General features: G+C 44.0%; 1 protein-coding gene across 3 annotated transcripts in view; it reads right to left on the bottom strand.

The window, feature by feature from the left end:
• col12a1b (collagen, type XII, alpha 1b) overlaps positions 1–24515 on the bottom strand; it is a 129741-nt gene that overhangs the window by 22229 nt on the left and 82997 nt on the right. For all 3 annotated transcript variants that reach the window (XM_055232175.1, XM_055232173.1, XM_055232174.1), the window contains 21 exons: positions 23873–24012; positions 23542–23671; positions 18992–19131; positions 18264–18393; positions 17554–17690; positions 15227–15356; positions 14657–14799; positions 11647–11776; positions 10741–10860; positions 9545–9691; positions 9286–9402; positions 5089–5241; positions 4677–4751; positions 4086–4225; positions 3531–3654; positions 2695–2838; positions 1827–1991; positions 1718–1756; positions 1110–1248; positions 390–532; positions 106–215 (listed from right to left, as the gene is read on the bottom strand). In XM_055232175.1, coding sequence (XP_055088150.1) covers positions 106–215; positions 390–532; positions 1110–1248; positions 1718–1756; positions 1827–1991; positions 2695–2838; positions 3531–3654; positions 4086–4225; positions 4677–4751; positions 5089–5241; positions 9286–9402; positions 9545–9691; positions 10741–10860; positions 11647–11776; positions 14657–14799; positions 15227–15356; positions 17554–17690; positions 18264–18393; positions 18992–19131; positions 23542–23671; positions 23873–24012 — 2696 coding nt within the window. The remainder of the gene's footprint in view (positions 1–105; positions 216–389; positions 533–1109; positions 1249–1717; positions 1757–1826; positions 1992–2694; positions 2839–3530; positions 3655–4085; positions 4226–4676; positions 4752–5088; positions 5242–9285; positions 9403–9544; positions 9692–10740; positions 10861–11646; positions 11777–14656; positions 14800–15226; positions 15357–17553; positions 17691–18263; positions 18394–18991; positions 19132–23541; positions 23672–23872; positions 24013–24515) is intronic.

Raw genomic sequence — 24515 nt, 5'->3', positions numbered from 1 at the left:
GGTAGATCGCCTTTAATAAAACACCTAAGTTTGATTGACAGCTTCATTTCTCGTTTACAATTTGAGTTCTGCAGACTGGAGTTGTTTTCTGTTGTATATTTGAACCTTGTGGAAGCTGCCATGGAAGAGTCTCTTGACGGCGTCGCTGTCAAACTTTGCCCTTTGAATCTCTCCAGTCTGGTCTTTGTTGTAGAAGGAAACTGTCTGAGTGGAAGCTGAAGGAAACATGAAAGAAGAGGAGATGAGAAGAGACTAAAACAGGACTGAACCAGGACTGAACCAGGACTAAACCAGGACTAAACCAGGACTAAACCAGGACTAAACCAGGACTAAACCAGGACTGAAGCAGGACTGAAGCAGGACTGAAACAGGACTAAATAAGGACTTACGGTCTATGGTGAGGCCCGTCTCTGGTTTGTGGTCATTGGTGGAGACCTGCCACACATCGAAGGCCTCAGAAGGGGAGTCTGGGAGCAGTCGCAGCAACAGGATCAGGGTGTAGGTGCTGGGCAGACCATCGGGGTGGACATCCCTGAAAAGAAGAGGACAGGGGGAGGTAAAGTTGTTTAGTCCTGGTTTAGTCCTAGTTTAGTTCTGGTTTAGTTTTGGTTCAGTGTCAGTGTCCTGGTTCAGTCCTGGTTCAGTCCTAGTTTAGTTCTGGTTTAGTTTTGGTTCAGTGTCAGTGTCCTGGTTCAGTCCTGGTTCAGTCCTGGTTCGGTCCTGGTTCAGTCTTGGTTCAGTCCTGGTTCAATCCTGGTTCAGTCTTGGTTCAGTCCTGGTTCAGTCTTGGTTAAGTCTTGGTTCAGTCCAGGTTCAGTCTTGGTTCAGCCCTGGTTCAGTCCTGGTTCAGTCCTGGTTCAGTCCTGGTTCAGTCTTGGTTCAGTCCTGGTTCAGTCTTGGTTCAGTCCTGGTTCAGTCTTGGTTAAGTCTTGGTTCAGTCCTGGTTCAGTATTGGTTCAGTCCTGGTTCAGTCCTGGTTCAGTCTTGGTTCAGTCCTGGTTCAGTTCAGGTTCAGTCTTGGTTCAGTCCTGGTTCAGTCTTGGTTCAGTCCTGGTTCAGTCCTGGTTTAGTCCTGGTTTAGTCTTGGTTCAGTCCTAGTCTAGACTCACGTGGTTGGCTGTGAGATGTAGGCGTTCTTGTGGAGTCTGTAGGCTGTGTAGCTGTTGAAGGAGCCTGGCTCCATGGAGACTCCGTTCAGATAACTGTATGTCTTCTCCGTTAGGTTAAAGGCCTCCAACATACGGAAGCCTAGAGGGACAAAACACCACGACAAAGATCACTCATTTTCACATTTAAAAGAACACACGGATCTGCTAATTGTTACTTTGCAGTGACATCACACTGGAGTGTGTTCTACCTGTATGTCTATGGCAGAATATTCAGCAGTTACCATGGCGACACAATGCACACACTAACAAACAATGCCATAATGCTTTAAGGTTGTCTGAAAACTCAAAAAGATGAGAGTGACTAACTGAAAAACTGTTGGCTAATGCTAGCTAGCTTGTGACTTTAATGTTATATGAGAGGGACTCTCAACTGCATAAATCAGCTCACCTGATGTAGTTCCAGCTAAAACAATTATTTGATCAGACTGTGTTGAAACAAAGCTAAAATCAAAGTCTACCTTCAAATAGAGCAGTGCTTTTTGTTAGCTTCACCTCCCAGGAAATCATCTGCAAAGTATGAACAGACTGAAATAAATATGAGCACTGACCTGGGGAAGTGAAGCCGTTGAGGTAGATGAGCGGACAGGCTGTGGAGAAGGAGACAGGCTTTTAGTGTGAAAGGGCCTGAGGGACACTTCCTGTTGGATCTGTACTCACAGGAAGTGGAGGTCTCGCAGATGAACGTGATCAGGTTCTCTTTGATCGTGTCGAAAGCGTCAAAATCGTCAACCACAAAAACATGGCGGTCGCTCGGTTTGGACCCAATCAGCTGCAGCTCTGAAAAGTCCACATCCGCCACGCCAATCGCAAACACGCTGTAACCTGGAGAGAAGTACTGTTACTACAACAAATACTACAAATACTACTACAAATACTACAAATACTAATACAAAGACTAATTCTAATACTACTGCTGGAACTATTCCCTCTGCCAATGTCTGTCACACTGATCGCAAATACACTGTAACCTGGAGAGAAGTATTATTACCACAAATTTCATATATTTATATATAATAGAATTATAACAACTACTACAAATACTACTACTACTATTATTAGAAATACTACTACTGCTACTAGTACTACAAATACAAATACTACTACTACTCCTACTGATGCTACTGTTAAAGCAACTATTACCACTGTCCGCCACAAAGTACTATTACTACCACTTCTACTACTGCTGCTACAACAAACAGCTACTACAACTACTACTACTAGTGCTACTGTTATGTAGTGTGCGTAGGTGGCATTCCAGCCTTGAAAAATAAGACAATTTTTATAAATACATTTTTCCCACTTTGCTGCATTTAATCACAAACTCCGGAACTAGCCTTTATTTACATTTTTTAAATGATTTTGTGATTTTAGCTGCTGGAATTTATTTTGAGAAGAAATACAAATTTTGTAAATAAACAGAACCCTTTATATGAGGTACACGACACCAGTCAAAAGGCAGTTTCCATCATTATTCACACAGTAGATTCTCACTGAAGCATCAAAACTATGAACTATGCTCATGTACCGGCGTGCTGGAGCTTGGCAGCGTTGGTCTTCACATCATCCTGCGAGCGTCCGTCTGTGATGGCCACCACTACTTTGGGAACGTTCCTCCTCATCCCATTTTCCACCGAGAACGCCTTTTCATACGTGTGTTTAAGGGCCACACCTGAAAAAAATCAGGGTCAAAATACTGACTGAATAAAATGATTCAATTATGGGTCACTTGTGCCACCATATTCTCAGTACAAAATAGTTGGGAAACAGTGAATACTGTGTCCAAGTCTACACTGGTGTGTTTCAGCCCCTCGTCTGCAAAGTTTAAGTGAACACAAACTAAATACACTGTTGTTTGTGACTAAACTGTGTACACGGTGTTTGAAGAGCATTCTCTACTGCTCCTGGTCATTTTCTGGCATTTTTTGTACAAACTGGGTACATTTGTAGCTTTCTGGTCAAAAATACCTAAATTGTTTGTGCTGCCTTCAGTGACTAGTACTACATGACACCACACCTGGTTGCAGAGGCAGAGTTTGAAGTGTGGATACCTGTTAGACCAATTATTAAGTTCATTAGTCCTCCAGACCCCCCCCCCCCCCCCCCCCCCACTCTCCCCTTTAGTCCTCCAGACCCCGCCCCTCCTCCCCCCTCACTCTCCCCTTTAGTCCTCCAGACCCCGCCCCTCATCCCCCCCTCACTCTCTCCTTTAGTCCTCCAGGTATTGCCCAGTTTAGCAGCTCTGTTTGAAATTTGGTTGTGGACGGAGTTTGGGTGTTTAGTCCCAATTTAAACGGGTCAAATGCAGAGGACAAATTTCCCTACAGGGACAGTAAAGTGTACCTTTAAGCTTAAACACCATACCTGTTTTGGTGTTGCCTCCTCTGTAGCGGATGTGATGCAGTGCTGCCATGGCGACCCCTTTATCGGTATAGGCGTTCAGTTTGAACTCGGTGGTGGCGTCGTCGCTGTACTGCACAAACGACACCTGGGCAAAGATCATGTTTGTGTGAGATCTGCTCCGGTCTGAGCTCAGGTGGAGTCACAGCTGATTTCTACCTTTGTTTATGTTTTTTGTTCATAAAACTAGAGACAGTTCTCGTTCAAAAGCATTTATTTAACCACAAACTGCCTCAAATATGTAAATAATGTAGTAATAATTATCATAGCATAAGTTTACCAGTGTGTACGTCTCACTGGTAACACTAGCTAAGCCTAGCCTAGCTTCTCACTTCAGCCTCCCTCATACCTTCTCTGTCACAGTTATAACTACAGCTGCTTATAACCTTGTTCAACGTGAGTAAATTATAAACATGTTAGTTGTTTTGAATTAGCTGATGGACCCGGAAGTGACATCACATTTAACAACCCTATTGTATTTCCCACATGCTCATAACTTGTATAGTATATTTGCCTGACCTGCATGCCGGACGGGCCGAGGACGTCGAAGGCGGCAATCACAGACGACACAAAATGGACGACTTTAGTGAAGCTCTCCTCCCCAATGCTCCAAGAGCCGTCAATCAAGAACACCAAATCAGCTTTAGCTCCTTTACACACTGTAAAATAAAGAACCAATTAAACATGTACAAAGGACTAAACCAGGACTAAACCAGGACTGAAGCAGGACTAAACAAGGACTAAACAAGGACTAAACAAGAACTAAACAAAGACTAAACCAGGACTAAACCAGGTTTAAAACAAGGACTAAACCAGGACTAAACAAGGACTAAACCAGGTCTAAACCAGGACTAAACAAAGACTAACCCAGGACTAAACCAGGTCTAAAGCAAGGACTAAACCGGGACTAAACCAGGTCTAAACAAGGACTAAACCAGGACTAAACAAGGACTAAACCAGGACTAAACCAGGACTAAACCGGGACTAAACCAGGTCTAAACAAGGACTAAACCAGGACTAAACAAGGACTAAACCAGGACTAAACCAGGACTAAACCAGGTCTAAACAAGGACTAAACCAGGACTGAAGCAGAACTAAGCCAGTATTTACCTGCCCAGCCTGGAGGGATGGTTGGTGGAGGGGTTGGGGTTGGAGGCAGTGTTGGGACTGGAGTGGGCTTCACCACTGCAAACAGAAAGAATAAAATCTGAAAGATATAATCGTGTTGAACTGGGCTTGAGTGACACAGTGACAAAAATACAGTTGTTAGCTGATCCCTGTGACACAAAAATACAGGGTTAGATATTCATAAATCGTGATCCAAAGTTTCCTTCAAGAAAACAATGATACTTGCTCAGCCCCATATTAAACTGTATATATATGTGTGTGCGCAGTGTGTGTGTGTGTGTGTGTGTGTGTGTGTGTGTGTGTGTGGGTGTGGGGGTGTGTGTGTGTGTGTGTGTGTGTGTGTGTGTGTGTGTGTGTGTGTGTGTGTGTGTGTGTGTGTGTGTGTCAGACTCACGTGTGCGCTCTTTGGTGCTGACCCCGGGGCCCTCCAAGTTTGGCGTCTGGACAAAGACTGTGGCTCGATACAAAGAGTCTGAAGAGAGTTCATCAAAGCAGTACTGAGGGAGTCCAGCAGGTATGGTCACCTCCTGCTGACCCAGACTGTTAGCTGAAAACACAAGAAAACCAATCAGAGAAGAGGACAGGAACAATACAACCAATAAGAGGAGAGGAAAACCTAAGACAACCAATCATAGAAGAGAACAGACACAAGACAACCAATCAGAAGAGAGGACACAGACAAGACAATCAGAGGAGAGGACAGACAAAACACAACCAATCAGAGGAGAGGGCACACACAAGACAATCAATCAGAGGAGAGGACAGACACAAGACAACCAATCAGAGAAGAGGACAGGTACAAAAAAACCAATCAGAGGAGAGGAAACAGACAAGACAACCAATTAGAGAAGAGGACAGTCACAAGACAACCAATCAAAAGAGAGGACAGACACAAGACAACCAATCAGAGGAGAGGACACACACAAGACAACCAAACAAAAAAGAGGACAGGCACAAGACAACCAATCAGAGGAGACACACACAAGACAACCAATCAGAGTAGGGGGACACACACAAGACAACCAATCAGAAGAGAGGACAGGCACAAAACAACCAATCAGAGGAGAGGACAGACACAAGACAACCAATCATAGAAGAGAACAGACACAAGACAACCAATCAGAAGAGAGGACACACAAAAGACAACCAATCCCAGAAGAGGATAGGGACAAAACAACCAATCAGAGGAGAGGACACACACAAGACAACCAATCAGAGAAGAGGACAGGCACAAGACGACCAATCAGAAGAGAGGACAGACAAAAGACAACCAATCAAAGGAGAGAACAGACAAAAGACAACCAATCAGTTTTGTTACAAATGCCCCCTTTAGGACACATCACTGTCTGCTGTACACTCAGGTGAGCTGGCCCTCACTGCAGTCTCGCCGAAATATGCATTGGCTTATGTTTGTCTATAAAACCATGCTAGGGCTCACACCTTCTTATCTAAGTCAGCTGCTCGTACAAGAGTCTCCCTCCAGATACAACACTCAGTCCTCACAGCTCATCAAACTGAAAGTTCCTAAGTCTAGGTCTTCTCTTGGCCTCATGTAATTTCAATGCGCCGCTGCTAATGATTGGAATTTGGCTCAAAGCTCACTTAAACTGGACTCCTTCATTTCTCTTTCTGCTTTTAAATGTAAACTGAAGGTAATTTTTAAAGACATGTGTAAATGTTTTACTAATGATACGAAAGGAGATTTTTAGTGACAGATGTAAATGTGTGTTAACTCCCTTCCCCTTCCCTTGGCTGCTCTGGCCCAGGCCATCATTGTAAATAAGAATTTGTTCTTAATGTTTTGCCTGGTAAAATAAAGATAAAATAAAAAATAAATAAAACAAAAGACAACCAATCAGTGGAGAGGACAGACACAAGACAACCAATCAGAGGAGAGGCCGCACACAAGACAACCAATCAGTGGAGAGGACACACACAAGACAATCAATCAGAGGAAAGAACAGACAAAACACAGCCAATCAGAGAAGAGAACAGACACAAGACAACCAAAACAGAAGAAACAACAGACACAAGACAAACAATCAGAGAAGACACACATAAGACAACCAATCAGACAAGAGTACAGGCATAAAACAACCAATCAGAGGAGAGGACACACAAGACAACCAATCAGAGAAGAGCACAGACACAAGACAACCAATCAAAGGAGAGGACAGACACAAGACAACCAATCAGAGAAGAGGACACACTAAAGACAACCAATAAGAAAAGAGGGCAGGCATAAAACAACCAATCAGAGGAGAGGACACACACAAGACAACCAATCAGAGAAGAGGACAGACACAAGATGACCAATTAGAAAAGAGGACATACAAAAGACAACCAATCAATGGGGAGGGCACACACAAGACAACCAATCAGAGGAGAGAACAGACATAAGACAACCAATCAGAAGAGAGGACACACACAAGACAACTAATCAGAGAAGAGGACAGGCACAAAACAACCAATCAGAGGAGAGGACACACACAAGTCAACCAATCAGAGGAGACAATAGACAAAAGACAACCAATGAGAAGAGAGGACACAACAAGACAACCACTCAGAGGAGCGGACAGACACAAGACAACCAATCAGAGGAGAGGACACACACAAGACAACCAATCAGTGAAGAGAACAGAGAAAAGACAACCAATCAAAGGAGAGAACAGACACAAGACGACCAATCAGAGGAGAGAACAGACAAAAGACAACCAATCAGAAGAGAGGACACACACAAGACAACCAATCAGAGGAGAGAACAGACAAAAGACAACCAATCAGAGGAGAGGACAGACACAGGACAAACAATCAAAGGAGAGAACAGACACAAGACAACCAATCAGAGGGGAGGGCACACACAAGACAAAAAATCAGAGGAGAGGAAACACACAAGACAACCAATCAGAGGAGAGAACAGACACAAGACAACCAACCAGAGGAGAGGGCACACACAAGACAACCAATCAGAGGAGAGGACACACACAAGACAACCAATCAGAGTAGGGGACACACACAAGACAACCAATCAGAAGAAACAACAGACACAAGACAACCAATTAGAGAAGAGGACAGGCACAAGACAACCGATCAAAGGAGAGAACAGACAAAAGACAATCAATCAATGGAGAGAACAGACACAAGACAACCAATCAGAAGAGAGGACACACACAAGACAACCAATCAGAGAAGAGAACAGACAAAACAAACCAATCAGAGGAGACAATAGACAAAAGACAACTAATCAGAGGAGAAGACAGACACAAGACAACCAATCAGAGGGGAGGGCACTCATAAGACAACCAATCATAGAAGAGAATAGACACAAAACAACAAATCAGAGGAGAGGACACACATAAGACAACCAATCAGAGAAGAGAACAGACAAAACAAACCAATCAGAGGAGACAATAGACAAAAGACAACCAATCAGAGGAGAGAACAGACAAAAGACAACACATGAGAGGAGAAGACAGACACAAGACAACCAATCAGAGGAGAGGACACACAGATAACAACCAATCAGAGGAGAAGACAGACACAAGACAACCAATCAGAAGAGACATTACACAAAAGACAACCAATCAGAGAAGAGAACAAACACAAGACAACCAATCAGAAGAAACGACAGACACAAGACAAGCAATCAGAGGAGACATTACACAAAAGACAACCAATCAGAGAAGAGGACGGGCGCAAAACAACCATTCAGAAGAGAGAACACACACAAGACAACCAATCAGAGGAGAGAACAGACAAAAGACAACCAATCAGATGAGAGGGCTCACACAAGACAACTAATCAGAGGACAGAACAGGTGCAAGACAACCAATCAGAAGGACTGACACAAGACATCCAATCTGAGAAGAGGACAAAAGGAGAGACATAAGACCACCAATCAAGAGACAATCAACCAATCACAGGACCAGACATCAGAACCAATCAGATGATCCAGTCAGAGGTGACAGTGGCAAGACTTTTGGTGCTGAGTTCACACCGCAGCATCAGCACCTCATTTGTGGCAAACGCTTGAAACTTGAAAAGTTCAAATGTTTAAACTCCGCCATCATCATTTGAAACATGCCACGGAAATGCTGGACCAGCCTAGACGTCTGTCTCCCATAGACTTTGCATGTAAACCTACTTGATACCGCGGTCTGAACACAGGATTACTCTAGAAGTTTGCAGTTTGAAAATATGTTAATCTCCTCCTCTTCTCCCCTTCCTCCTCTGTTCTCAGTCTCAATGAGTAAATTAGTTAATAAATGCTTTGCTTTGGGACACAGTTAGTTTGAATTAGCATCAAGCTTTTAAACAGAACTAAGTCAACATTTACACAGCGCTGGCTAAAGGGACTAAACCAGGACCACATCAGGACTGCATCAGGCTTAAACCAAGACTAAACCAGGAATAAAACAAGACCAAACAAGGGCTAAAGCAGGTCTAAAGCAGGACTAAAACAAGACCAAACAAGGGCTAAAGCAGGTCTAAAGCAGGACTAAACCAAAACTAAGTCAGGACTAAATCAGGACTAAACCAATACTAAAGCAGGACTAAACCAGAACTAAGCCAGGACCACAGCAGGACTTACGGTCAATGGGGTCCAGTTTGATCCTGTAGGAGGTGGCTGCTCGGTGTGGGGCCCATTTGATGCAGAAAGCGTCATGGCCGACATCGTAGGTCTCGATGCTCGTCACGTTCAGGTACACTGAGAAAAAAACAACATCCGGGTCATTTAAACACTACATCTGAACCATCTAACCCAAACATTTCACAACACAAGGAGGGCATCTGATAAACGGGGAGGGGATCTGACACACAGGGATTGGATCAGAGACACAGGGACGTACGTGTAGTTCCCTGTCCGTCCAGGGGGGCGCTGACTCCTCCTGAGTACACAGCGGTGACTGTGAGGTCATAGGTCGTCCCGGGCTGCAGGTTGTGGAGAGTGTAGGACGACACCTCTCCTACAAACATGTCCATCCTCTGACCAGTGCCTGAGACGAGGAGCAGAGAGACACAAGGTCATGACCTCCAGCACAGACACACTCACAATATCCCACATTAGGCTGATCTCTGTTCTAATGTTGTTTCCTCATCACAAAGAACAGGGAGTTGTGTTTAGTTTCATTCACACATGTTTAACACACAAACCCTGCATATTTAGGCTGAGTTGCACTCTGTTCCACCTTGTGATGTCATCATGTGGTAATACAGGAAGTACTTCACTGTGTTTTTACTCAAGTAAGAGTACTGTTACTTGAATAAAACAATTACTCAACTAGAAGTAAAAGTATACTGCTAGAAAATTTCTTTAAAATGTTGCTCAAGTAAAGGTAAAGGTGAGCAAATGTAGCTACTACTCACCTCTGGAAATAAATAGCAGAAAAGTACCAGACTGTTTTCTACTCATAATACTGTTAATATTAGTATTAGTATAATACTGTTACATACAATACAGTATTATTCAGAGTCTGATCTGTTCAACAATAGATATTTGCAGTGACATCATGCTGGGGGTGTTCTACATGCATCTCTATGTTGGAATAGTTAGCAGTTACCATGGAGACACAATGCACACATTGGCAAACACTGCCAAATAAGTTTTAAGATCTAAATCTGAATACTCAAAGCTGTATTTAAAGAGCACCATTTCATTTTCCTGTGATCAATCCGAGCATTCATGGTCCTGTTTAGGAGGAGTTTAATTTGGCAAAAAAACTTTGGCTAATGCTAGCTTGTAACTGTAATGTTATTTGAGAGGGACTTGTTCAACAGCACAAATCAACTCACCTGCTCTGGTTCAGTACTTGCCAGTCCTTTATGATTGTCAGATGGTGTTAAAACAAAAAGTCAGATTTAACTTGAAAGTCTAACTTGAGTAACAGAGCTTCAGACAGAGCAGGGCCCACAGTTAGCATCACACCCCCAGAGAATGACATCAGCTGCAAAGTATCAATATGTAATGCTGCTTTTGAACCAGTAGTTATCTTCATGTGTCTTTTTGTTAGTTCTACTCTTGTGTTGGTGCAATGCCAGGGCTCACCAGTGGGGGCATAGCTGAGTCTGTAGCCCTGGACCGGGACTTGAACCGGGTCCCAGGCCACTCTGAACCGGGTGTACCACTCATCTGACACTCTGAGGTTTCTTGGACTCAACAACCCCACTGTGAAGAAGAGATGATAAATAAGAGGGGGTCAGAGGAGCAGAGGAGGAGAGGGACAGAGGAACAGAGGAGAGGGTCAGAGGAACAGAGAAGAGGGTCAAAGGAGTGGAGGAGAAGAGGGGAGGGTCAGAGGAGTAGAGGAGTGGGTCAGAGGAACAGAGGAGAAGGTCAGAGGAACAGAGGAGAGGGTCAGAGGAACAGAGAAGAGGGTCAAAGGAGCAGAGAAGAAGAGGGGAGGGTCAGAGGAGCAGAGGGGGGGAGAAGAGGGTCAGAGGAGCAGAGAGGAGGGTCAAAGGAGCAGAGGAGAAGAGGGGAGGGTCAGAGGAGTAGAGGAGTGGGTCAGAGGAGCAGAGGGGGGGAGAAGAGGGTCAGAGGAGCAGAGAGGAGGGTCAAAGGAGCAGAGGAGAAGAGGGGAGGGTCAGAGGAGTAGAGGAGTGGGTCAGAGGAGCAGAGGGGGGGAGAAGAGGGTCAGAGGAGCAGAGGAGAGGGTCAGTGGAGCAGAGAAAAGGGTCAGAGGAGCAGAGAGAAAAGGGTCAGAAGAACAGAGGAGGAGAGGAGCAGAGGAGAGGGTCAAAGGAGCAGAGGAGAGGGTCAGAGGAGCAGAGGAAAGGATCAGAGGAGCAGAAGAGAGGGTCAGAGGGTCAGAGAAGCAGAAGAGAGGGTCAGAGGAGCGGAGGAGAAGAGGAGCAGAGAAAAGGGTCAGAGGAGTGGAGGAGAAGGTCAGAGGAGCAGAGGAGAGGGTCAGAAGATCAGAGCAGGCTTAGAAGGTACAGAGGAAGCTCTCACATGTGCGTCCTGGCCCGTTGAGCACCCCCCCTGGCCCCTCTGCGTACTGCGCCTCCACAGTGATGTTGTAGGGAGTGTCCGGGAGCAGGTTGAGCAGACGAGCGTTGTTCCTGTTCCCGGGAACCATTGCCTAAAATAACAGCACAGTTTGAAAAAATGTGTTTATAGAATGAAAACAAACCAAAAAAATAGTAAATCGAAATATAACAACACAGCCTCATCTGTTTCAGTCTGGTGCCTTAGTTGTAGAGACTGTGAGCTTCAGTCTGGCGTCTTAGTTGTAGAGACTGTGAGCTTCAGTCTGGCGTCTTAGTTGTAGAGTCTGTGAGCTTCAGTCTGGCGTCTTAGTTGTAGAGACTGTGAGCTTCAGTCTGGCGTCTTAGTTGTAGAGACTGTGAGCTTCAGTCTGGTGTCTTAGTTGTAGAGTCTGTGAGCTTCAGTCTGGTGTCTTAGTTGTAGAGACTGTGAGCTTCAGTCTGGTGTCTTAGTCGTAGAGTCTGTGAGCTTCAGTCTGGTGGGCTCTGTTTGAAAAGGAACACCTTCAGTCCAGACTCTTTAATGGAGCTTGAATCTTGTCTCTGCTTGTACTTTCTGTTAAAGCCACATCATGTGACTTTTTAATTTATGGAGAATGTTCCAAAATATGGTTTTAACTTTTTACTTCCATGGAATGATGTAATGTTTTAGTTTTATTTTTTCCGCAAAAATATAATCTTCATCAAGAAACCTGGTGCTATCAGACACGGTCACTGCACTGGACTCATGTCGATAGGTCCATCTGCTTTATGAATATGACCCAACAAAACATGCACCACCTGCGACTCCACTGACCTGGTACAAAAAAAGGCACAGTGAAAACTCAAAGATTTACAGAGCTCAAAGCATGGGCCATCCCATAACCAAACATGGCTGTGGCCCACTCAAATATGAATGACCCAGAGGAGGGGCCAGCTCCTTTACCGGCCTTGAAGAGGAGAGAGACTTTGACTTGTTGTTGTAAATGTTCCTTGTGATGATGTCGTACTGTTTAAATCATGGTGTGCTGGTCACACAGTGTCCACAGTGTAAATATCATTGTCTTTCAGCTGTGACTGTAATAATGACGCATCATGGAATCTCTACGTTTGTGCTTTAATGGTGTGGTCATGTAACTGGGTTTACGTCAGTCACATGACCACACCAACATTATTTTACTCCTCAGCCCTGATGACACACAGTCTATGCATCAGTAAAGGACTTTTAATACGAATGCCTCAGACCTGTTGTGTTAGGGGTTGTGTTTGTGTCTCTAGTTCTAATCTCTGACTCTTGTGGATCATTATTTTATAATTTACACATTTTAAATCACCATATTCCTCTAAAACCAGGCCGCTGACTTCCTTGTTAGAAAACTACAGTGCCCAATGGGAGCTGACGTCACCCTAAACATCAACGCAACAAAGCACCGCATGCTGTCGGCGCCCCCTATGGATATCTCCACAGTAGATTTCTTTTCATTTGTTCCAAAATGACTACGCGGCACTGCTGAATCCTACGAGTATCACCGATTAAAAAAATAACACTGGTACAGAGAAGTGACAGTGAAAAAATGGGTTGATCAGCAATGTGGTGTCTTAAAAATAAGCAATTAAAGATTACACAAACATGAATCACTCCAAATACAACTTGTAAAGAAACAAATATAACATGGTTAAAAGCTCTAGTCCATTTTGCAGAATAGTTCTGATTTAAGCCTCCATGTGTTCCTCTACAGCTCCACCTGCTGGAGCCCCTCAGAAGCACTCACCTGATCTACTGCTTTTTAAAAATATAATGCTGTTGACAAAAATATGAAGACTAAAAGATATCATTGCTTGTCTCCTGGAGATGAGAAGTTTAATGCCATACTGTGGAACATTACAGACAAATTAAACTGGTAACAAAGCCTCCACCTCAAAAAGTTAGCTTTACAAATAGTGTAGCTTTACAATTGCTTAGGTTTTCTGTTGGACATTAGGATGTGCTTCCAAAAACATCTCTAAGAAAAGTATAGACGTTTGAATGGGAGAAGTTTGGTTTGAATTAACAACAGGAAACGTTTAATCCTCGTTTGTTTCATGATTAAACTCTCCACACCTGCGTCCCCTCCCGCCTCTCCCGGAGTCTGGATCCCAAATCCGCTCTTCTTTACGGTCTTTGGTCTGGATCCTGGTCTCTGGTCCACAGATGTGAACTTTAAAACCATAATTCCTCTGATTCTGAGGAATGTCCATATTTATCCTGCTCAGCCTGTAATTATCACCGCGGTGACACTTAAAGAGACAGGGCTGAAGTCACTGCATACCTACACCCAAACATCACAGCAGCATGTGTGCCAGATGCCCTCCCATCCTCCTGTGTGTGTCAGATGCCCTATCATTCTCTTGTGTGTGTCAGACCCTCTACCGTCCTCCTGTATTCCTGTGTGTCTGATGCCCTCCCACTGTCCAATATCCTTGTAATCCCCAGGTTAAATGTCTCTAGTTAATCTGCAGATGTGTTTCAGATGCCCTCCCAGATGTTGTGGTGTGGTTGGAGAAACATTGTCGGAGAATAGAGCTTGTCACTGATAGAAATGATCAGGGAAAAGGATTTCTTATAAAAATACCAGTGAATGACATAGAATCCTGACTCCACATTTTTGTGTTGATGAAGTGTGAGTGAAGTAACGCTCTGGAGAACCAAGAAAGCCACAGAAGGAAACGAGCCTCTGCTTTATGCTCAATGTAACTGTACACTGTCCTAATAAATACATGGAATCAAACAGCAGAAAAACAGCAGAGGTTGTAGTTCAGACTGAGGGGCAGTATATTGATACAGCAGCCCACGATATTGATACTCTACCACGGTATAGATACTGTACCACGATATCTATACTGTACCACGGTATGGATACTCTACCACGATATACTGCACCACGATATCGATACTGTACAATGATATCGATGCAACGAATAGTGACTGAGTAAAGTCTGGATTCTTGTGTACTCACAAACTCAGTGATGGGGTCTCCGGTGAGCGGTGCGTAGCTGATCCTGTACTGTCTCACTGGGCCCTCTGCATGGTCCCAGCCCACCGTCAGAGAGCTCGTAGTGGCCTCAAGGACCCGAAGGTTCCTGGGTCCGGCCCTGGGGACTACAGAGAGACCGGGTCTGAACCAGGACTAAATCAGGACTGAACCAGGTCTGAACTGGCACTGAACCTAGACTGAACTAGGGCTAAACAAAGCCTAATTCAGGAGTGAAACTGGTCTAAACAAGTATTAAAGGAGGTCTAAATAAACCAGGTCTAAACCAGGACTAATGACTGAACCAGGACGAAACCAGGCCTAAAACAGAAGTAAAACAGGACAAAAGCAAATCTAAACCAGGTCTAAACCAGGACAAAGCCAGGTCTAAATCAATTCTATACCAGGTCTAAACGAGGTCTAAACCATATTTAACCCAGGACTAAACCAGGTCTAAATAAACCAGGTCTAAACCAGAACTTCACAGAACCAGGACTAAACCAGGTCTAACCCAGGACTAAACCAGGCCTAAACCAGGACTAGAGCAGGCCTTACGAGTCTTCCCATTGCCCATGGCGTCGCCTCCATCTCCGTCGGCGTACATAGCTGTCACAGTGATGTCGTACAGCGTGTCGGGAATCAGACCGTCCAAAAAGGCGTTGTGGGTGTTTCCAGGAACCATCACCTGAAAAGACAAGTTGGAGCTGATACAAGAATCGAATGGATTTCACCTTCATTTTAAAGCTCCAATATTTGACTGACTTAACTGATTCTTGTGAGCTTTAAGTCATGTTCTAAAGCTGTTACCTCCCCAAAAACAGACCTGGAGTTGTGTTTTATTTCATTCACACATGTTTGAGTAATCCTGCATTATTAGTCTGTCTGCAAAGCTCAAAATGCTCTGTTCCAGCTTGTGATGTCCTGAAGTGGTAGTTTTAACAGAAAGTTTGACAGAAAGTCTCTAATACCTGCTGTGCACCGAGGAGTGAAGCAGTTTCGATGAGGCTAAAGCTGCAACTTCAAAGTTAGAAAAATAAAGAACTGAAATGATCCAAACGATTCTAGTGAAGGTGTGCGGAGTTTAAAAACACAGTGAAGCACTTCCTGTATTACCACATGACATCACAACGTGGAACAGAGTGTTTTCAGTTTGAGAGAAGAACTCTAAAAGTCTAAATCTGCAGGGTTTGTGTGTTAAACATGTGTGAATGAAACAAAACACAACTCCAGGTCTGTTTGTGATGAGGAAACATTATAACATAGATCAGAGAACAGAATAACATGGGCCCTTTAAACTGTGCTGTTTAAAATGAGCTCACGTGTCTAATGCAAAATGAAAGCTGGATTGTTCAGTACTTGGGTAAAAAGCACAAACAGCATTTATCCAATCACACGAGTCCATTCCTCCTGTGACCAATCAAACGTCTCCACACTTTTGACACCTGCAGTGAGTGTGGAGCAGGGTAATTAGTGCAAAAACATCTGCTCTCACAAACAAACAAACAGCAGCTGTGGAGCCCTGAGTGTCTTATTTCTGTGATGAAACACGCCATTGTAACAAAACACAAACATAATCCAAACACAGATGAGTTCTAACAATCGTAGAGAAGAGAATTCTTTTGACAGATAAGGAGTCCATTTTTATAACTCCTTATTTTAGATCAGGGGTGTTCATTACGTCGATCGCGATCTACCAGTCGATCGCGAGGGCATTTTGGGTAGATCACGTCCCGTCATCCATCCAGTCACATGACTAATATACAGGACAACCAGTCAGATTACACCTGACCCTAGGTCACATCATGGGCGCTGCACACGCATAAACAAGCGTGAGTTAGTTTAACCCTATAGCGTCAGATCCTATCGTCGCTGATAGACTCGCGGTTGCGGACTTTCCAGCAGCGTAACTCCGCGCCCAGTCGTGCTCTCATGTAAATTCAAACGGCGTCTCAAAGCGGAGACATGGGGCTATCTAAATATTTTACCATCATTACTGTAATCTGCCTCTGTTGTCCCTGGAAGGTGACGAATGAGAGCGCGGTGCTGCGGGGATTTTCCCAGTCATTTATTCGATGCGTAAAGGCAAGGCAAGGCAAGTTTATTTGTATAGCACAATTCGTACACAAAGTAATTCAAAGTGCTTTAGAGAATAAGAAGGACATTAAAATCACACAAATAAAAACATAAATAATCACAAATAATCATCATAAATCATCGTAAAAGAAAAAATACGGATGGATGTGTAAAATAGAAATAGTTGTGTGAAAAAATGCAGTAAATTCTGATACTTCCTTTAACATGATTTTTATGGCTATAAAAAAGACAAAACCGTAATCAACATGATTAGCTCTGTTATCGCTTTCAAACGAAAAATGCATTTTACTCCTGGCTGGCTGTCAGAAGCTACTGCCCGAACTCTGCATCCCTCACTGATTCGATTTAGTGCAAGTCATCAGAGCAGTAAACATCATTCAAGTAATTATGAACATGTAGGAAGTTCAGTTGTGTTGTGCAGTATTATCTCATGACATTGTGCAAGGTACATCAAAATGCACTGTACATGTAAGAATTCATAATACATTTACAAACAAATATATGTTTAACATTTTTGTATTAGGTGGTAGATCTTTCAGACGCGATCATTTTAAAAGTAGCTCACATACTGAAAAAATCTGAGGACCCCTGTTTTAGATGTTTGAACATGTCTTGCTGAGTGACTGAAGAAGCCTTGTCAACAGGTCAATGTGCCATGTTAAACAATACCACATCTAAAGAGAGAATGTAGTAGTAGTAGTAGTAGTGGTGGTGGTATTAGTAGTAGTAGTAGTAGTGGTGGTATTAGTAGTAGTAGTAGTAGTAGTAGTAGTAATAGTAGTACTCACAGAGCCGATGCTGCCCCCTGCTGAGCGGTAGTTGACCCTGTACTGCTGCACCTGTCCAGAGGCGGGCTCCCAGCGAACGTTCAGAGTTGAGGGGGTGGGGTTATACACTTGTATGCTCCGAGGAGGAGTCCTGGGTACTGAGGAGAGACAATACGACTGAACCAGGACTGAACCAGGACTGAATGAGGAGTAAACCAGGACTAAACCAGGGCTGAACCAGAACTGAACCAGGACTGAACAAGGAGTAAACCAAAATTAAACCGGGATAAGACCATGACCAATTCAGTTTATAGTTAGTTTTAGCATAGTCTAAGACAGTGCTTCTTAAAAATGTGGTGCATGTACCATTGGTGGTACGTAAGGCCCTCTGCAGGTTGAGCATTTGTGTAATTTAGCCAACTGTATTGATTTTTTTGTCCCCTTTTTTGATTAAACATTATTTAGACCTTAGCCATGGTTTAGCCTAATTTTAGACCTGCTTGGGGCTGATTTTAAACTAGGTTTGCTGTAATTTGATCTTATAAAGTCCCTGTTTAGATCTGGTGTTATTCAGAAAGCCAAATATTATCTTAGATGGTACTTGGAGAGAAAAATTTGACACCCATTGGCCTAAGTTTTTAGTGATTTTATATTATATTTTACATAGTGTCTTCCTCCTCTCGCTCTCCCTCATGTTTTTAGTATGTTTTTAGATTACATGTGTCACATACATGTCTTGCCCCTCTCGCCCTGCTTCAGCCCTTCTCCTTCAGGATACACTGGGGCCACAGTCACGGTGTAAACTGTGTCAGACAGGAGGTTCCTCAGGACGGTGCTGGTGCTGCCTCCAGAAACTTGCTCCTGTTTCAAATCAAAAACACATTTTTACACTGCAAAAAGTTAAAATGATAAAATCTTACAACAAACAGCTTGATTTTCAAGTATAGTCTTAGTATTTTTGACAAGTTAAAAAAAAATGTAAAAAAATTGTAAAAAAAAAAAAAATTGGACAAGTTTCAACGAAGATATAACAGGATTTCAACTGATAATTTTATAATTTCTAATAAACCTGTCAGCTAAAATTGTGATTTAAACAAGAACAACTCAAAATAAGTTCAAAGAAAAATTGTAAAAGTAAAATTATAAAATTATAAAGCCTTCACTTCACTAAAGCCTGAAGCAGGCTGCTGAATCAGTTTTAACTGTTTTAAAATGAAGATTTAGTCCAGACAAAGGATTTTTGAAGAGTGTCTTGGCCTTTGTTTTTCTTGCTTTACTCAAAACTAGATTAACATTCTGAACATACTGATTTTGCAGTATACCTGCAGAAGTGAGAAGTATGTAAAAATATCAAATATCAATAATGGCCATAATGTAATGAAACACTGTAATGTTCTGACCTAAAATGAAACACATTTCCTAAACTAAACAGTGATGACATCATCAGTGTGCGCCTGACCATGTCCTCGGCTCCTCCCGTCTCCGGCACATAGTAGATCCGGTACTGTCGCACGTTTCCTTCGGCCGCGCCCCATCGCACATTAAGCGAGCTTGTGGTCGGGTCCGTCACCTGCAGGTTCTTCACTCCTCCTAGAGGCTCTGCAGAGAAGTGCACAAACAGCTTTTATATCTCCATATTTAGAGGACCACTATTACACATTATTATCTGACACGTGTTCTAATGCTCCCTCATCACAAGCAGACCTGGAGCTGTGAGGTTTTTTCCCAAACAGAAAACACTCTGTTCGTGTTCCACATGTGGGAATGTGCTCCACTGTGTTTGGTAATGTGCTCCACTGTGTTTTTACATTTTTATTTTTTTTTCATTTGGATGATTTCAGCCCTGGAATTGTGTTACTCAAACATGTGTGAATGAAACAAAACACAACTCCAGTATATTTTTGAAGAGTAGCATTTTAATATGGCTTAAAGATCACAGGAGTCACTTTTGTGTCATATAGGAGCTTTAAACAGAACTTACAGTAAACTGCAGCTGTCTAAAGGATCTGACTTTTCCTCATCAAAAACACCTGGAGTTACATTTTCAGTCTCTCAAAACTCTCTGCTTCACCTGCTGATGTCACAAGATGCTGCTCCTTTGTGTCTTTAAAGCTCATTAAACTGCCTTTACTACACAACATGTCTTCAGATAGGCACCAGTTTCATGATCCTGCACACACATTATGGCAGAAGGGCTTTAACTTGTTTTGCTACATAATTTTGAGATAATCACACAGGAAATACCAAACCTATGAGTCCAATGAGTTTAAAGAGGAGCTATTAACTAAATTACTGTGGGGTTTTAACTGTATCACTGGGGTTTTAACTGTATCACATTAGATTATTAACATCAAAACAACAAGGAAACCATGTTTCCACTTTTGTTTTTGACGTTCTGAGTCTCCCCTCCCTTTGCTGTGTGCGCTAAGTCACTCCCCCTTCAGAGCACTATCACAACACAATCAGCTGCATCCCACTAATGAAACTACTGCACATCACATCAGGTTTGTCAAGTTGCTGTGTACAGTTTTGTATCATGTTTTTGTATATTTATGGAGAATTGTCATGTGGGAACATGGGTGATGTAGGTTTGTGGGCGGAGCCTCATACAGATTCGTATTTCTAACCATATGGAGGGTTTGAATAGGGAGTGACCACTAGATTATCCCAACATGCATGGATGACATCTAAAACCTCTTCAGGCATGTTTTTGATCAGGGAACAATGTTAGAACATGAAAGCTCAAAAAACTGATTTTCCAGAATACCTACTCTTTAAAAAGCTGGATAATAAAAAAAAAAGATTACAGTTGAGTCATGGTTGGTTTGATGGAAAAACACATGTAAAAAGTCCAGTGTTCTCAGATCAACATGAACTCTGTACAGTCACATCATATTCAAAAAGGAGAAGTGCTTTTCTAAAATGGCGGCTCACAAAGGGTATGGTGTCTCCTGATGTGACCCACCTCACATGTGGGCACCAGTCTGTTTACTTTTGTTCTTCTATAGAAAAATCATCTCTGGAACATTTGATTCTGACTATGTGTAAGGTCAGAACATGGAGGAGGACGGCCTCATGTGACCTGCCTCTCAGCCTGTAGTCGACTAAATTAACTCTAGTTGGACTTAATACATGAGCTGCCGATCGATTGGTCGACTAAAAAGGGGACGTGGCTAAAGCCCTCAGAACTATTACATATTGTATCTCTCTGTATCTGACCCAAACTGCACTCACAAGACTACACCTGCAGGGGGAGTCACACTTTTTTTCTTTTCATAGTTTGGCTGGGGGTGCGACTTATACTCAGATTTATATGTGACTTATATGTGGAATATAAATCGCATCTGAGTATATAGCACACGACGAAGTTCAAATCTGTCAACTGGACAAATCGTTGTAAGAGTGAAGACGTTTTGCTGCTCATTCAAGCCGCTTCTTCAGTTCTGGTCAGAATGCTGGTGGCCACTGCCTTATATCTATCTGAGGGGAGGGGCTAACTACACCGAAACTGTAAACAGCTATTGAAGGAGGAGCAACATGTGGAGAAAGCCCTCTCTGCTTGTGGTTATCCAAAATGGGCCTTCAGTAGATCTAAGAGAGCTAAAAAACAGGACAACAGGGAACATGAACCTAGAAGGAAAGGTCCAGTCCTTACACAGGGGGTGTGACAGTTTGAGATTCCTGTCTTTTTCAAACCCACAAACACTTTATGGCTCGGGGTTTTGTCCTTAGGGTGAACCAGTTTTTGCCTTAAACAAGATAATGTAGTCTACTCCATTCAGTGTAGTGAACAGTGCAGTGAGCATTACATTGGAGAAACTAAACAGCTACTCCATAAGAGGATGAACCAACACCGGCGTGAGAGCTCCTCAGGACCCCAGTCTGCAGTTCATCTCCATCTCAAAGACACTAACCACTCCTTTGAAGACAGCGAAGTTCAGATCTTAGCCAGAGAAAAGAAATGGTTTGAGAGAGGAGTAAAAGAAGCTATTTTTGTTAGGAAAGAGAATCCGTCCTTAAACAGAAATGGAGGCCTGAGACATAACCTCTCCCCCATCTACAACTCCATCCTCAGACCCAGAACAATGAGAACAATAGCAGGGTCATTAAGGGCTGAATAAGGTAGTTTCAGCTGAAACTGGAAACAATATCTGTTTACAGTTTCAGTGTGGTTAGCCCCTCCCCTCAGATAGATATAAGGCAGTGGCCACCAGTAATCTGACCAGAACTGAAGAAGCGGCTTGTATGAGCAGCCAAATGTCTTCACTCCTACAACGATTTGTCCAGTTGACAGATTTGAACTTCGTCGTTTACTATGGATCAGACCTGGATGACTGAGGGTCTACACAGACATCTGAGTATATCATTTCACATCTTTATTACAGTCACATTGACAACCTGGTACTAGGAAAAAATGTATTTAGGTAAAGGCAGGTTAAACTTGTGAAATAGAAAAGAAATACTGAAAAATCCCAAATCTTCAGCTTCCTCACTCACTGCTCCTTTCTACTGTTGTCCCATAGAAACTCTCATGGTCTAAATAACAGGACTATTCCACTACTGCCCATTTTGGGGGATTCAGACTAAACCACGGAAGCAGCACACCTCTATGTTTGTGATGTGGATTTTATCTGAACCAGGTCAAAGATTCAACATTCAGAATGCACTGAGTCTGTGTAACCTGTGTAAAAGAAGCAAACCTGAGCTTTAAAATGATCACAACAGTCCAATGAAGGTGTGTGGACTTTAAAAACACAGAGAAGCTCCACATGATGACATCACAAGGTGTAACAGAGTGAGTGATGCCGAGGGAGACAGACTCAATGTGCAGGATTATTTAAAGGTGAATGAAACAAAACACTGCACCAGGGATGTTTCTGAGGAGGATACTACATTAGAACATTGTTAAAGCCCCACTGCGGGATATTTCCTCACAGTAGACCAGGGTTAACACTGCTGTAGATGAGTGTGTGTCTGGTGCTTGTTTATCTGCAGCCGTGCAGCCGCAGGCGCTGATGGAAACTCGATCTCTCTAACATTCCTCTGTCATTACCTCCTCTCTCTCTGTCTCTCGTTTCTCTTTCTGCCCTCCTCCTCTTTACTACATCTTTCTCTCTCCCTCCCTTATCCATCTCTCTTCTCTCACGCTGTCTCCTCTGTGGCCCCTCTTCCTCTCCATTTCTCTCCCTCCCTTCTCCATCCCTCTCTCCCTCTCCTCTCCATCTCTCACTCCCTCCCCTCTCATCTCTTTCTCTCCTCTCTCCATCCCTCTGTCCCTCTTTTCTCCATATCTCTCTGTCCCTACTCTTTCTCCTCTCCATCTCTCTCTTCCCTCTTCATCTATCTCTCTCCTCTCTCCATCCCTCTCTCCCTCTCAATCTCTGTACCTCCTCTCCCTCCTCTCTCTGCCTGTCCTTCTCTTTCTCCCTCCTCTCACTACTTCTCCATCTCACTCTTTCCCTCCTCTCTCATCTCCCCATCTCTCTCTCTCTCCCCTCTCTGTCTCTCTCTCCCTCCTCTCTCTACCTCTCCAGCTCTCTCTCTCTCTCTCGCCCTCTCTCTCCCTCTCCCTCCTCTCTCCATATCCTCATCTACAAGGGATTAAGCCAGATGCCCTCCCTGAGGTAATGGAGGGGGGTGGGTGTGGGAGAGCAGGAGGAGGAGGAGGTGTCTGGAGAGCAGGAGGAATTGTCTGGAGAGCAGGAGGAGGTGTCTGGAGAGCAGGAGGAATTGTCTGGAGAGCAGGAGGAGGTGTCTGGAGAGCAGGAGGAGGTGTCTGGAGAGCAGGAGGAAGTGTCTGGAGAGAAGGAGGAGGTGTCTGGAGAGCAGGAGGAGGTGTCTGGAGAGCAGGAGGAAGTGTCTGGAGAGCAAGAGGAGGTGTTTGGAGAGCAGGAGGAGGTGTCTGGAGAGCAGGAGGAGGTGTCTGGAGAGCAAGAGAAGGTGTCTGGAGAGTAGGAGGAGGTGTCTAGGGAGCAGGAGGAGGTGTTTGGGGAGTGGGGCAGCACTCACTGGTCTTGCCGGTGTCGGAGGCCGGTCTGCCCTCCATGTCAGAGTACACTGGGACCACAGTGACTCTGTAGGGAGTGTCCGGCCTCAGCTCCCTCAGGACGGAGGAGGTGGTCAGACCCGACACACTCGTCTGGAACACAATACTTTATGAGAACAACAGTTGCCAGGAGTACAGGAGTACGAGGAGGACAAGGAGGAGAAGAAGGAGTACAAGGAAGAGGAGGAGGAGAAGGAGGAGAAGGTGGAGGAAGTGAAGGAGTACAAGGAGGAGGAGTATGAGGAGTAAGAGTAGTACGAGGAGGAGGAGGAGTTGCATTAGTAGTATTCGTACCACTCTCTCCTCTCCTCCAGCCGTAGGTACATATTGTATCTTGTACTGTCGCACGTCTCCTTCGGCGCGGTCCCACTGCACTCGCAGGGAGCTGATGGTGGGGTCAGTCACCTTCAGGTTCTTTACTACCCCCAGTGGCTCTGAGCACAAACAGCACAAACATGTCAGAGGGGAGGGGTTTCACTTTAATCCTTTCACAGATGGATTCTCACAATATTCCATCTGAAGATACTCCTGCTGTAAGGTTCAAATTCACCCAGCAGGGGGCAGACCAATCACAGAGCAGCACTGAGGTATTTGATGAGAGTCCAGACGCCTGGGTCTGTGCACAACGCTCTCAGCTCCAGTCACAGGGACCGTCTGTGACACCGGGTCCACAGTGATGTAATGTCTGTGAGCTTCTCCTGAGTCGCATTAAAATCACTACATTCTGACAAATCAGACAATGGACAGGGAGCTGCGGGTAGGTCAGGGGTTAGGGTCAGACAGTGGACAGGGAGCTGTGGGTGGGTTAGGGGTCAGGGGTTAGGGTCAGACAGTGGACAGGGAGCTACGGGTCGATGACAACATGTTAAACACTTAACAAATGTGAAGCAAACTTCAGCGCAAGACACTTCTGTGTTTACAGAGGTATGTCTTTGTG

This window comes from Periophthalmus magnuspinnatus, chromosome 24 (genome assembly GCF_009829125.3).
Source record: "Periophthalmus magnuspinnatus isolate fPerMag1 chromosome 24, fPerMag1.2.pri, whole genome shotgun sequence".
NCBI classification, from domain to species: Eukaryota; Metazoa; Chordata; class Actinopteri; order Gobiiformes; family Gobiidae; genus Periophthalmus; species Periophthalmus magnuspinnatus.
This window is presented reverse-complemented; position numbering and strand designations above follow the sequence as displayed.